Raw genomic sequence first — 15,781 nt, 5'->3', positions numbered from 1 at the left:
AATTACCCTGCTAAACAGTCCTTTTTAAACCAAACTGAGTAGTAACATTTTGAAAACCCTGTTATTTTTTTAAAGCCATGATCTCCATGATCCCTCTGAAAAGCAGATTATGTGACAAATAATGACCAATCACCATCTAAAATCATGAGATTGCAGTTTTAGTCCAGCTGCATTTTGTCAGTTAAGCAGAAGGATTAAATCCATAAAAAGGTGCATCTAGCCATGACCGTTATTAAGAAAATGTCTTCATCCTCCTTCTATATTCTCTTTAATATTTGTTTTCAATATTCTCCATGACCTTATGAATTGTAAATAATAGTAAATATTTAGAAAAACTCAAAATAAATGTAAATACTTAGTTTCTCTTCATGTTACTTTTAATGATGGGGAGCCTAAAGAAATAAATTGACCACACCACAGCCAATTCAAACCTAAAATAATTGCACCAGTTAATGTGTTCACAACTTTAATAGTTTTCTTAATGTGTTTATCTGCAGTGCTTGAATAAAAAAGACAGTTTGTCCAAAAACAGACTTAAATTCTGTTTAAAAAAGTCCTCATGAGAAGGTCTTAAAGTATCCGTTTCCTATCGATATCCTGTTTCTTCTGTCTTGTTCTTTACTTGTCTCTTTTTTTGTGCTTCTCATATTCTTACTTGGGCCCTTTCCCTTCTGGCCCTTTGGTTCTGTTTTTTTCTCTCCTTACTTTTTCTCTTTCTTAGGATGCTGCTCTGCCTCCTCTGTTTCCATTCTCACAATGTCCCTCATTGTTGAGCAAAAGTCCGTCAACCATGACATCAGGGATTAAGACACACAGTCGGACAGAACACATAAAGCGCCTTTCTGGACTGTTACGTTTCTGGCCAAATCCTCACTTTAAAGGCCTTTTAGGGTCACTTTTCCTGGCAGTGCATTGGTTTGGGAACAGTCAGTTCTTTGCTCTTTATGTGCTCAAATTAATCCTCATTTCATTGTGCTTAACATTAACATTATACAGTGCTTAAACTATTTAGTGTTTTCTAAGAATAACTACAGCTATTTCTTAATTTTTTTTTTTCATTTTACTGGTAAGTCCCCGACCCAGTACAAGAATTTTGGCTGCTGTAGTGGGATTTTCCTTAGCTTTTTAAGAGGCTTAGACCCTAGCGGTGCCAGTTCAGTTGGTTTTGGAAAGAATAGAGGATGAAGAATGCCTTTTACAGGACTCAGCAGTTCTGAAACCCTCGTTTAATAACTCTGGGTTTAGAGTTCAGCTCGAGGGGAAAAGTGATATAGGACTGATGAGCCAATAGTTCGCAAAGGAGATATCAGAGGATGACAACTTATCCTAAAAAGGCCAGAGGAAAAACGAGACCCAGAACATGTCAGCTATTCACGGAAAAGGATTAACACGGCTGTATGTAGAAGTGCAGAAGGAGTTTGTACAAAAGAAAATCAGTTGTGTGAGTGATGATAGGTGTCTGCACATGGACACATCAGGTTAGTGTCTGTTAGCCGGACTGTTTATGAAGCAGTGGTTTATCTAAATTAAAGGGGCACATGTGAAAAAATCCTCCAGTTTTACCACTAATACTACCTCTTGGTGTAGCCCGAACATTTTAATATGTGAGCGGAGTTTCCTGTATTATCAGCATGTTGGTGTTTGAAGACAGAAAATGGTTCCTGTAAATGTGTGACAGCTCCCATATGTTCATGGTGAAATGGCTGCTTGTTGAAAATATCTGGTACCTGGAGCATGGAACCAACAAAATTGCAACATATACTTATAGTGCTAACACACTTTATTACATTATCTCTTGATGGTGATTATTTAAGCTAACTGTGACCACTTTGCATAATTGTTTCTTCTCGTTTTCTCTAATTAACGGATTCATTTCACTGTTTGAGTAAATGAATGATATGTGATTAGATTCCTTTCATTTCTCTCGTGAAGGCAGAATTGCTCTTTGCCTGTGTGTGAAATATTTGAAGCATTGCGCAGATGGCAGCTTTCAAGGTTTACAGTTTTTATTTCATGCCACAAGATTTTATTTCCATGAGGGTTTTTTTTTTTTTTTTTTTTTTTTTTGCCAAAACTCTTAAAAATACTTGTCATCTGCCAGAATGGTGTCTGTTACTCATTCATATTAAGTCATTGCATATTCTTTCAACAGCTTTGGCAACATTCATGAAGTGATTTTACTGTTTTGACATTAAAAGTAGATATCTTGTCTCTACATTACTTGCAGAGAAATAAAAAGTGAGAGAATTTAGTCGATTTTTTTTTTTTAGCATTCATTCTCATAAATAGGTCAGATAGCTTGTATAATGTGCAATATGAGAAACTCTTCAGTGACAAATCCAGTAACAATTGGAATAAAACAACATATAGTTTTACATTTGAGTTGAATCTTGAGCTAAATTTTCCACTTCTTGCTGCCTCCCTTCTCGCTCTGTCAAGTTTTTTTAGTGTTGTAACATCAGAAGTAGAGCTGCCTTTTCAATATTTCATCACATGGCTGTATTCCTTTATAAACCATATGAGGAACAGACTGAAAGAGCACTTTCTTTCTTTGCACCGACTTGGAAACACACTCAGCTGCACCCATACATGTCTTCATCTCAACTCGTGCATATTGTAATTCACAAAACCTCTTGTAGTTGCATTTATACAGGGATTAGTGCACAAACTGAATGATTAAACTGTTTTTTTTCTCTCAGAGGGCTGCCTCAACAACAGCCTCATTTGCACTGCTGACACCCATCATGCACACTCATACACATGAATTGCATCCAAACACACACACACACACACACACACACACACACACAGGGTCACGCATTAATGTAGCACTAAACAGGAACACCTAAGTCACATACGACTTCACACAGACATGTACAGACATGTAGGGCACGCGCACGGACACGATTTTGTAGCTTTGGCCTGGGTCTGTTAAATGATCGTTCCTCCTTGAGTCCAGTAGTCGTGGACAAGGTGACATGTCAAGGCTTGGGAAGTTAGGATAAGACAGAAAGGAGAAGAAGGCGCAGAATTAGAGGTAAGAACAGGAGCTAGAATGCAAAAAAAACAGACAAATCTGTGGGAATGAATAAACAGATGGTAATTTCTTCTTATGACTTGCTTTGCAAGGACAAAAATGTGGTTTGCATTGTTTAGTTTCAAGGCTGTAATACATCATTTTTGTTTTTGCGATCAGGTGTTTGCATGTGGTTAAGTTGTGTTTGCGTGATTCATTGCACCGGTTCCTTATGTTGCATTTGGTTCTAATTAATTGCAGTGCATTTACTCGAGCTGAGCTATTGTGCCTGCAGCCATTAGAAGACAGAAGCAGAAGTAATTTTGCCTGATCTCCATAACATGACTAATAATCCTTGATGAGATGCTACATATTAGCACACCTGCTTTGTAAAAATGCCAGATTAAATCATTGCTGTATTGTAATGTAATAAATATAATCATGTCAGAGATTGTTACTTAACTCTGCTTTAATCGTCCCTTCTTCCACTTTCTGTCTCATCTTTCCTTTTCCCCTGTCATCGTCTCTCGTTCTCTCTTTCTGTTATTCCTTCTCCTTTTCTTTGCTCTTCCTATCACCTAAGTGCAGCTAGAAAAGGAATCCTGCAAGAGGGATTTGCGGTCCGTCAATGAGGAACTACCGGCTCATCTTTTGCCACAACCTGAAGCAGCCATAGATGGTTCAGTGGTTTACTGGCCTGGGGAGGAGAGGATAGGACACACTTTCACTGCTACACGGTGAGTACGCGAACACACACATGCACAATGACCGCTGGTAAAACAAATGGACCCGTTTCGCTCCCGCTCTATGAATAAATTCACCCAGGATGAACATTTTTATACCGAAGTACTTAATCTTTTATGACTTGAGTGATTGTGTACAGCGTGTGCTTCAGACTGAAAGTATACAACACAAAACAAATGCCTCAATTTCCTCAACGCATATCTGCAATCGTTCAGCTCTCAAAAACATGCACAAATAAAGGCAGTTACTAAGCAACTGTGCATTCAAGTCTTTAACAAAATCCTTTAGTCACTGGTCACATGAATACATGCAAATGCACATAGAATGTTACTTAAACAAAGCCTTTAAATAGCCTGTTTTGTCTCCTATTGGTAGTCTTTTACTCCAGTTGACTGCAGCCACTCCTGCTTTTTGTCCTTTTTTCAAGACCGTTGGTATTCATCACATCTTTTCAAATATGAAAACGGTGCATGAGTGATGTTCTTTCCGAAAGATAAGTGCTTTGACAAAGTGTGAATAGTTCAGATGCTTTCACAAGATCTCATTAACAGACCTTGGACAAAAGCTTCACTTTGTTTTATATAAGATCTGAGCCCTTACAGGTGCAGAGTTGACTTCTTACAGAGAGTGAACTCAAGGCCTAATCGATGAGTTTGGACTAAAAATGCAAAAAAATCACACAGATTTTGTTGCAAGAGCAAAAAAATCCAAAAATATCGAATTCATGTGACTCACAGCAACACTTTACTCATAGCTAATGTGAAAAAGAGTTAAAAATATAAAGCAAAAGACATGTATATGCGACGCTGTGGAAATAAAACAGACTTAACATGGAAACAAGTTTGATTTTAGTCTATTTTTCAGTTGTTTTTGATTGGAAGAACTGAATTTTCTTGCCTGTAAATAATTTGATTGGTATTGCATATAAAGCCAGGTTGGTCATGTTTGGTTTGATGCAGAAACATGACTGAGGCTGTGGGTAATAACAGTGACATGTCAAATAATAGGATCTTTCTTCCTGTTCTCATACAACTCAAGGAAGTTATGGGCCGACTAGTCTTGAATGTCTTCGAGGCAGCCGTGTAATGAACACAATAAACTGGTTTTAAACTGGTTATCAGCAGAGTGACATGAAGAGCCAACACGTAATCAGATGAAACAAGAAACATCGTGTTCATGCAGACGCAAATAATACAAGCTGATCTCCTCAAGCTACCATGTGTACAGATATCTAATCTGTATGGCCAGCACATTCTTCATTGAATGTCAAACTACCATACGATTCCTGTGCTGATAAAGTCTCTGCTGCTCTGAATGTAGTCCGACCATCAAACCAGTGTTTTGTCATTTTCGGTTTGACTTTTATCCTAAAAATGGACAAAAAAATCAGTGTAGAGATAGATCACTGAACCTGGATGAATATCACATGAAATGAATGGGAACAAAGTCAGATTAAATTAGCTGCAAAACATCCAGTGACGTCCTCATTCCCTGGACGAGTGAAGTGGGCGTCATCTGCCACAATCAGATTACTCACCAACGACAAACTTTAAATGGTGTGTAGATTGTTGCATTTTGCATTAATTTCCATTGGATTGCCACGGAGAGCACGGAGACACAATGACATAACAAAATACTTGGGCTTCCATTTAATAATAATGACCTTTTATTGTTGGTTATGTAATGTGTGTAAATGTTTTAAAACGTCCACATTTCTTTCAGCTCCAGCTCTTGCGTTTTCCTTTAGTTTTCACCTCTTCCTTCTCCTCATTCTCTCCGTCAGACCAAAGCCTTTCTGGTCATATTCCTCTCTTTTTCCCTCCCACTCCACCTCATCGCTCTTTGTTTTGATGAGATGACAGGAGGGGAGGGTCAGCGTCTACTTCTAAAAGCAGCCACTCCTACATGTGTGAGTGTTGCGTTGTCATTTGTTTGTTTGTGGACAGCAGAGGATGAGATTGCCGGCGTGTTTTCTCCAGCTCGTCTGAAAATGAGGAATCGTGTTCTTTGCCAGGATGCATCCATCACCGAGCTGAGCGTTCATTTCTGAATCCTTTCTAACTAACTAACTTTTTTTTTTTTTTTTTTTTTTCTTTTTCTTCACACCCTCCCAAAGACGTGAGGTCTTGGCGGGGTTGTGGTGAGGAGGAGGGGGAGGAGGAGGAGGAGGCCATGAGGAAGAGCGTGTCTCCGTTGCCAGGCGACGAGGGCGGGAGCTCAGCCAGCACCACGCGGGTTTTTGGTGTTCCATTGGAGGAGGTGACGCGTACACACACGATCAGTGGCCATGAGGTTCCTGCGCTAGTGAAACACATCGTAGATTACATTGAAGAGCATGGTGAGTACAAACACAGCAGTAGAATCTTAAAATCAGTCTGTACATGTAATGATTAGGGATGGTATCATTAAGATTTTTTCAATACTACCACTGCTACTGATACTGCTTATTGATCTGGTGAATTAACTTTATTCTTATCCGTTCTTTTATGTTAGGGATTAAATTATCAACATAATTATTTGCTTCATTTTCTCATTTGTAGCTTAGACCCGTATAATTAATATATAATTAATATTATTTATCAGGAAAGTGCAAAAGCATTGTTTTGAACTAATCACAATCATAGATTCTGTTTTGTTTTTTGATAATAGTAGACAAATATCTGTCATTATTTACTGCAGAAGAAATTCATCAATTGTACGTATAAAACTTTGCAGGACTGTCAGTATTTTTAATAGTTTCGTAGTTTTCCTGCAGCCTCCTAATGTCTAAACCTCCAGCAACAGATGAGACAAAGCTCTGACCATTTTATTTATTTATTTATTTGTTTTTGTGTCTCAAACTTAGAAGTGAAAGTACCATTTCACATTAGACATACACTAGAAAAAAATCTAAATCTTCCTAAGTGTATTTTTCTCATTTCTAGTTAAAATATCTCATCACACTTAAAATAAGGCATAATCACCAAAGGAGTAACTTTTCAGTGGGATATAAGAACTTATTTTTAGACAGTAGATCTTGAAAATCTTATTTCAAGAAATCTTACCAAGATAATTTTCACTTGTTCAATTGGCAGATTTTTTGCTGAATTCAAGCAAAAATATCTTGTATTAAATTTTTTTTTTTAACTTATTTTTAGAGGGGCATTTTTTCCAGTGTATGAATCAACACAGTGAAATAGCTAATCATTAGGCTTCTGTTGACTTTTAATCATTTACTTATGTTTGTATTTGTGCTCCAGGCTGCTTGCACAGCCGTAAATAACCTAAACAGGACAGATAAACTACAAGTTAAACATCCAACTGTGCTTGTACTTGACAGATGTTTGTTAGGTTTGGTGACAGATTGCTGATGTTTCTGCTCAGATACGTAAAAGACTTGTTACTCTGTGTCATCAAGTGAAGTATCCAGTTTCCCATGTTCTCTGTTTATATCAGAGCCGACATCATTAGGATGTCTGTGTTTTTGCTGCAGTAACAGAAGGCTGACCCCGCCTTCTCAGAAATAGGCCCCGCCCCTCACGACCTGAACCCAGATCTCACCGGACTAAAAATCACAACAACGCACCTTAGTCAGAAAGGGAGTTGGTGAGAAAAATCAGCTAAATGACTTGTCAACTTTTTTTTCTCACGTGCTGTTAAGAAAAAATGATTACGTCTGAATTTATTGATGCTCCAGTCTTTTAGAATTTGGCCCTTTTTAGTACCAGGGTTCATTACCTGCCTCTAGTGGTGAGTGATGCTCAATTATACACCACTTTCATTTGTGTCATGTTTTTAGGCTCTGACAAATTGTGTTGAAGTTTGCTCTGTGTTACAACTGAAATGGCCAGTGGTCAAAAAAGTATTCACATCGATAAAAAGTAAAAACTCCTCTTAAAAACCTTCTTTAAGTCAAGTATGTAAATATTATCAGCGAAATGTAGCTGATGTCAGACAGCTGTAAACATCCATTGTGCAGTAAAATGGTTCACAGGAGTGTTTTTTTTACTATTATTTATGGTGTTTTTTGGGGGTTAATGTTCTTTGATGCATTTTACTACATATTGAGTCAGATTCTATAAGATTATAATGTGTTTGTCGTGTCTGCTCTGGTAGAACTGCATTCAAGTCAACCTTAAACAGGTCTGTTTGAGTCTCAGTTTATTAAGCTCAAGAGACGGAAAAAAGTATCAGCCTACTAAGGAACACCTAGTTCTTTGTTCATCACAAACATGCAGAATCATACTTTTGTAGATATGTGGTTTCCTGAACGTGAAGAAAATTAAATATTATAATCTGAAATATGACTAAAGTCAACAGACAAATGTAGCGGTGTAAAAAGTACAATATTTACAATGACATATAATATAATTTAAATACAAGTATTCCACATTTGCTAAGTATGCAAGTACTTTTGATGACTTGTTGGGTAACATTGTTAGATTCTCAGTCAAGAAATCCTGACAATACATCCCAGTTCTGCATAAAATTGTCGCTTTAAAACTGATATTTCACATGTAGGGGTTTCTTGTTTTCTTGAGAGTTGGAACTGATCTGTTATTGGATGAAGTCAAACATGGTTAAGTACCATCATTTGCTCATCATGATCAGTGTCTTTCAGTGATTTAAACCTAAACATTCATAGATAATCCACTTTTAATTCAATAGGCTTACATGATTTGTTTCTATACTTCCGCCATGTATTGTATGGGAGATCAGTAAAAGTAAAGATATTCCAATAATCACAAGGTTTTATTTTGAAATTTAAGCAGGAAGAAAGTTGCTGGAGCCCATGTCTACCTACTGCCAGAACAATGCCCTTAGAGTTTGATCTGTTCTCTCTGAAATCTTAATCCATCCAGTGAAATCTTCTACCTGACTGCATTCTGTAACGCTTCATTCCCTCCGACACACCCCGCTGCTGTGACCCGCTGTGGCTGCTTTTGCACCGTGATAAAGCAAAATATGTCGCTTGTTGAGATCCAGTTTAAGTGATAAGATGAACCATGAATGCACCGCCAGACAGCTGCACGGTCTGCTTCCCTTTTCCTTACGTAACACTTGTGTCAACTTCTGCTTCCCTCGTGAAAACAGAAGAGCTTAACTGTGGAGAGAGGAACCCTCTGAAGTCCTGGCACAGGGTCCATCACATATCCACCCCCACAAGAATAATTCTTCCCAAGTCTTACATCATTTAAATTCAGATTTAGGTTTAGGTGAGCAGGTTGGTAGTACAAGGTTATCTGATATGACTCAAAAAAACACCATTTCACCAGTCAGATTTAACATTTATAACATCAGTGACTTAAAGGAGTGATATTTTGCTTTTTTTAAAAATGGAATTATGCATTTTAAAATATCTCCCTGTGGTGTACATAAACTGTAAATGCTCTGCTTGGGTCTGAATTCTTCATTACTTCAACTCCACAGGTCCATCTTCAACCCCATTTCTGAGTAATGACAGCAGAAAGGTGGTTTTGAGTGCTGGCCCTTTAAATGTAAATGAGGCACTTCATGCCCTGCCCCCCCCAGGTTGTTGGCTGTGCTGCTCTGTCCCATTCAGCCAACAACTGAACATTTTAGGTAATCGGCTCGAAATTTGGCCATATTATCAGTATGGTCTACAACCGCTGCTGCTGATAAACAATTATGGCATACTCGTCGGAAATCTTGACCTTATATGTGCAAATGTCGTGACATAACTCGTTATAGACGCAACAAATTAAGCAGGAATTAAAACGGGAAGGAGAAATCCTCTTGATTTTTGCCAGAATGAATGTGAAAATAGCTTTGCAGCACCTGGAGGGTTCAAAGTCTAACTTTTTGAACTATTAAGGTCCACAATTACACAAATAAATGAACCAAAGACTAATAAAAGTGGGTTTAGCAAAATATGAGCCCTTTAAGTTCCATAGATTTGCATCAGCTGTTTCACACAGAGCAGAGACAATAGAGCAAAACCCATCAGTCCACTTTGTTCTAACATTATCAAACACCCAGAGACACAAATAAATAGAGCCTTTTAGATTGGTATAGTAATTTTTTTGTCATTTATCTCATCTGCTATCTGTGTAAAATTAAATGTCGGGCTATGTAAAACTGCATAGTAAGAAAAAAAAAGTGATTCATTTTTGCATTTGTAGAATTGACTCACTTTTTGCACGCACGCTGGTGTAAAAATTTCACCAATTAAATGAGTAAAATGCTGAAAAGTAATTAAATTATTGCACTTATAGAATGCACTGAGGTAATGAAAACGATCTTGAAGCATTTTTGTAGAAAATGAAGGCAGCGAGGGAGGCTGCAGGATAAATTTGCATAAGTATAACATTTGTTGTGTTTATATTGTAATTACTACTACGCTATCTTATTAAAATGAGAAAACTTATGTACTTCATGTTTAACCCATAAAGACCCAAACAGCCACCAACGACCAAAGCCATCTACTAATGTAAAATGTTTAGTACCTGTTGATCCACTAATCCTATCAATCGATATAAATAATTGGTGTAAAATGCAGTTTGTCATCTTCATAATTACTGTGGAAACACCATCATCTTCTACAGCCTTGATTCACCAGTAAAACCCGTGGAGTTGGATCAATGACAGTGTATGGACACACTTGGTTTATGTTCAGTTAATGATATATTTTACAGAAAAAGTCACTTCTTCGGTTTTCTCTGTTTTTGATATAATAACCATCAACTTTAATCTGAGCTTTTATGAACATCCACATGATCAGTAATTTAAGTATAGGAAAATACATGATGTTCACTGAAAAAACACAAAATACAGAGGATAATGTCATAATAATTGGTGATAAATCATTTAAGAAAAGCTAAATATAGAGAAAAAAAATATTTTGAAACGGCCATAAAAATAGCACTGGGTCTTTGTGGGTTAAGTATGTGAGGACGGTGGGTATTTTTCCTCAACGACTGAAATTAAGATGCTCCTTAAGTGCCCTGAAGTGACCAGTGAAACAGCTTGTGTGACCCGGGGTCTACTCGATTATGAGGTTATGCAATGAGTCTTTAATCCCCACGGGTGTGTGCTGACGCATGAATTAGACCAGTGCTGCCAGTCCAGGAGTTATTCAGGCAGTGAAAGGGCCCAAATCTCTTGTTTCTGCCTCAGGTCAGAGAAGCAGGGTATTAAAATGACGTAAAAAAAGAAAACAAAAAAGAAATCAGACATGGAAAGTGGTCAGACAAAGCCAAGACAATCACTGATGCAATATCGGTTTCACAGATTGGATAAAGATTGATTAATATTGATCTGTTTTTTCAGCGTCATGTAGAGCTGAGTTATGTTTTCTTAAAGTCGCCATAAAGTATAAATTTGTCACTGACTCACTGACACAGTATTCCACATTGAGGCATTAGTGCATCAACATTTGGATGCTTTTATTCTGTTTAACCATCCTCAGCTTATTTAGGGAGAACTTTCTATTCCCCGTGTCAAGTAATATCTTGAAATACGACAAGATAAGCAACAAATAACAATGTCATGCTGCGTGGAAATGGAGTGAAATCACGCAAATGAAGGTTTTAGGGTTGAAAGTAGACAAGAACGTGTTTTCAAAATGGAAAAGCTGTAGAGGGCTGCGTAACTACATTAGGTTATTTTGTGCAAATGTATTAACTGTAGGTGCTGAAAACAAAGCAAAACACTGTGGCACAATCATGTGACCCTTATGCCAATAGATGAACAGATAGTATACGCTATGAACAGGATAAAATACCATGATAAGATATAAAAGATGTGACAGAATGTGTCACATGAGGAGGTTGATTCTATCATTTTGTCCTCAGTCACAAGCACTGTCAATGTTGTCACACTTCGGAATGATAACAGTCAGTGTGGTCACGATTTGTACCGATAAGGAGCAGTTCACATACACACACACACACACACACACACAGGTTTTGCACTTCTGTTATACTCAATGTAATCTGTGAACAGGCGGGAGGTCTGGGTCTCAGCTCGCCTCATTGTCTACTTACATTTCCACTCGATTCAAAGCAAAAGAGTATAAAAACCTTATGTCACTGTTAGACAAAACAAGTGAATGTTGATCATACTAAGCTTCATCTACAACCAAACCTTAAAACACATGTGCAGACTGTTTGTGAATAGATCTGGGATGATGAAAATCTCCAGTAATGTTTGGGTGAGTTTAAAGAACAATTTTCCAGCAAATTGCAATAACATTTGTCTGGGAGAAGCACTGAAAAACAGTCATTAAGATGTTTTTATCGTTGTTTTTATGAAAATATAGTAAAATCTCATATACACAGTAACACAGTGAGACGTCCTAATGTTGTCTGTTACAATTCGTTGTTTTTCGTGTGTGCTTTTGTTTTTTCATCAGGTCATCTGGACTTGGAGGGGCTCTTCCTGGTTAATGGTAACGCAGAGCGCGTGGATTGGCTGCGTCAGCGCTACGACAGCGGCGAGGAGGTGGAGCTTGAGAAGGAGGCCGACCTGGCATCAGCAGTCAGTTTGCTCCGTCTTTTCCTGCAGGAGCTTCCTGAGCCCGTCATACCAACTGCGATACAGGGACACATCCTACAGTTACACCAAGGTGTGTGACTTCCACAGGCTTTTTTTCATGCGGGACAAAACAGCAACTTTATTGTTTTTGGTTCCGTTTTTTTCCCCCTTTTTGTTTAACTTATGCTCTTGTTTTTAGTCGTCGCAGAAGAGAGAGCTTTCCTGTTATCCTTTAGTCATTTTCTCTTCCTCCCCAACCACATTGTGGAGCCTGATGTTCTTGTGAATGTAGTGCTTAGTGTCTAAGCCCATTTAATAACAAGAGACAAAGCAAGCGGTGAATATAAAGAATGAACACATACAAGGGATAAGCTTTTGCCCACCATCTCTGAATTTCCATCCAAGCTGATGTTGTGTTTGGTTAACCTGTTATGACTGTGACCATGCACACAGAGTTATCTAAGCTGTGAATACACAGAACAACGGTCCAATAACTAACTGACGCAGAAACTGGCAAAAGCTGGGGCTTTCATAACACTAAGTACTTAGATGTATCAGAAGTACATAAATGGCATATGTTTATAATCACAAAATGGCGTTTATCTCCAGTGAGGAGGTTTATTTTTGTCTTTCCTTTTGGACATGCTTTCTGTTTATCTTTGCCTTTTCTCACAATGATTTTTTTTTACCTACTTACTGTCAAACAATACAGCTCTGTAGATACGTCTCCTGTGTTATTCACAAGTGTCTTCACCTCTCGTCCACACACCAGCCAAGTTTAATACACTATCACTAAAATCAGATTAAATGGTTGGAATATTACATGTGTACACAATGAAATCCCCTGTGAAATCTCCCACTTCCTCCATTACTCTGCTTTGTGTTTCTGTTTCTCCTCTTTGCCTTGTCCTCTTTTACCTTTTATTCTATCACAGATAATCTCTTCTAATCCCTTTGTCATGATGGTGGTTGGTCTTTCGGTGTCATTCAGATTATAGCAGTGGGCAAGTTTGTTTGGCCACACCAACCATTCACTCGTTGTTCTTTTATATTTAATGATAGCACTATTACGTCGCATAAATGCAATCTTTGTTACTCTTTTTCCTGCCAGATGTCCTGGTTCTACTTGTTCCACCTTTGTCAGAAGAAGAGTTTAATGTTATCAGTGTCTGTAAAATGTCTAAGGCCAGTTTATAAGGAACACGATGGACTTGATAACCCATTATTGTCTTACATTATCTCCAAATACAATAATAAAAAGAAGTAGTAGCAAAACTGAATGCAGCATGTATGAGTGTGTTAGTTGCTTTACAATGATCATAAACCACTGCTTGTTTTTTTTTTTTTTTTTTTTTTTTTTTTTTTGATGGTTGTAATTATAGTCATAAGAGAAGCTAAAACAGTAAAGGTTGTAAAAATGCTACTAGTCAAATGCAATCATGGTCATTAGTGTCTTCTTTATCATCTCCAGATTACAGCAATGAGGAGGAGCTGTGTCGGAACTTGAAATACCTGCTGCAGCAGCTTCCTCAGCTGAACTACGGCCTGCTGCGTTTCCTGTGCCGCTTTCTGGCAAGCGTGGCGTCACTTCAGCAGGAGAGCTGGAACATTGGGGCGCTGGCCGCTGTCTTCGGACCAGACATCTTCCAGTAAGACGCCTATTTTGATGGATAATTGTGCATCGAATACGGGAATGTGTGTTGAGTTTGTATGTAGGAGCGCTGCACATTTCAATCTAATCTCATACTATGCAAATGCAAAGACTGTAATTTAAAAGTTCAATGTTGGTGATCTAAGAGCATTTAGGGAGATCTAATTGAAAAAATGGAAAAACAGTCTCTGTCGTATGGTGCTATCTTCTGTGACACTTAACACTGTGTAAAGCTTGAAAAGATGACAGGTCACTACATCAGGTTTTTATTCATATGACTTTTTCACTGATACATGCGGTTCTAATAGAATAACACTGAGTGTTTTCACTGCCTTTATAACATATTTACTTAGCTGCAACACATAAGCCAAATGTAAAGAGGGAAAACTATGCCGAGAGCTGTCTACTGCATTTATGATTGCCATATATGGAAGTTCACATCCTTCATTATTGTTTTACTAGTATTATTTTGTGATTAGTCATTTTAATGGCTTTGAACACGTGAAAGACGCTGTAGGATATACAGTCGCTGAAAAAATTATTAGACCATCAGAAGTCATCAAAAACAATGGTTATGCAATCCAGTACTAACTCCTGTGTGTATCATATGACTAAAACAGACAGAAAAGACAACATGGAGTGTCTAAAAGCACTGTTTTTGGCAGTACAGTGCCATAGCTATTGATTTAAGAACTGAAGTGATTTTGGTCATTATCAAGAAAACATGGAAAATGGATAGATATCAACTCTGAAATTAAACTCTTATGAACTATTTTTGTTGTTGTCATTATATTTGTCCAAAAAAATGTACCTTTAGTGGTGCCAGGCATTAAAATGAACAAGAAATTGAAGAAAACAAGGGGTGGTTTGGGACTGTAGCTCGTAGCCTCATCTGTGAGCATCTAATTTTTGAGTGTCATGTGAAAATCTATAACCTGCATGTTTTTATAATAACCATTTTAACGCTGTTAGACAATATTACATGAAAATACCTTTTTAGTCAAATATCATGCAGCTATAGCACATGCTTTGTAAAGAGTTTAATAAATGAATGTTTTACCATATTAGCCGTGTTCATTTGTAACTATACTGATAAGGAAGTAACCCTTATGTAGAACCTATATATACTTCTACACCCACATTTGGGCATGTGGATCGCCCACTTAGACAGAGCAGAACACAAGCAAATTACTTAAACAGAAGTTGTTTGACTGCCTTTTTTTCCCCTTTAATATCCCATGGGAAGATGCACCCAGCCAACATAATGCACTCCTCCTCCTCTCGTTCAGTCTATCAACAGATGGAGAGGACCTTCGGGACCAGGAGTCTGTCAGCAGAGTTTTGGCAGAGCTGCTGGACAATCAGGAAGGTCTGTTTGACTCTGAGGACGACGATGTGTCTACCACCAATGACTACAGCTCGATCAACGAACAGGTAAAAATCAGCCTATGAATTTTGGCCGTGCACAGACGGTACACCAGCAGACATGTCATGTTTTACACAAGGTTTTAAATCATTTGGCCCATGGTTCCCCAAGTTATTTTTTACCCAAAAACGGAAATGTGACACCTTTATGGAAACTGAAAAAGAATCAAAATTTCACTACTTTATTATGTCCTCTTAAGTGTAATAGATAAGATGTACAAGAATGTGCACTTTTTGTTTAAGACGGTGCACTCTTTCACATCGTTACATCAATATGACAAAAAAATTTGTAAAAATAAACAAAAATTTACAGAGTGAAAAAAATGGTCAAATTATCTAGAAGCTGAACAAAGACGACCAAAATAATCAACAAAATGACTCATCACCATCATCTTCATTTCCAGACTCAGGAGTCCAGTTAAAAACAAATAAACAAGCAACAAATAAAATGAATAAAAAAACACAGACAA

The 15,781-nt window shown here is 37.7% G+C and overlaps 1 protein-coding gene across 1 annotated transcript in view; it reads left to right on the top strand.

The window, feature by feature from the left end:
• Positions 1 to 15,781, top strand: part of fam13b (family with sequence similarity 13 member B) — a 106,563-nt gene that overhangs the window by 17,891 nt on the left and 72,891 nt on the right. Inside the window, exons 2-6 of the mRNA XM_030146196.1 lie at positions 3,605 to 3,753; positions 5,877 to 6,098; positions 12,114 to 12,326; positions 13,707 to 13,884; positions 15,176 to 15,320. Coding sequence (XP_030002056.1) covers positions 5,933 to 6,098; positions 12,114 to 12,326; positions 13,707 to 13,884; positions 15,176 to 15,320 — 702 coding nt within the window. The 5' untranslated portion in view covers positions 3,605 to 3,753; positions 5,877 to 5,932. The remainder of the gene's footprint in view (positions 1 to 3,604; positions 3,754 to 5,876; positions 6,099 to 12,113; positions 12,327 to 13,706; positions 13,885 to 15,175; positions 15,321 to 15,781) is intronic.

This window comes from Sphaeramia orbicularis, chromosome 10 (genome assembly GCF_902148855.1).
Source record: "Sphaeramia orbicularis chromosome 10, fSphaOr1.1, whole genome shotgun sequence".
Taxonomy (NCBI): Eukaryota; Metazoa; Chordata; class Actinopteri; order Kurtiformes; family Apogonidae; genus Sphaeramia; species Sphaeramia orbicularis.
This window is presented reverse-complemented; position numbering and strand designations above follow the sequence as displayed.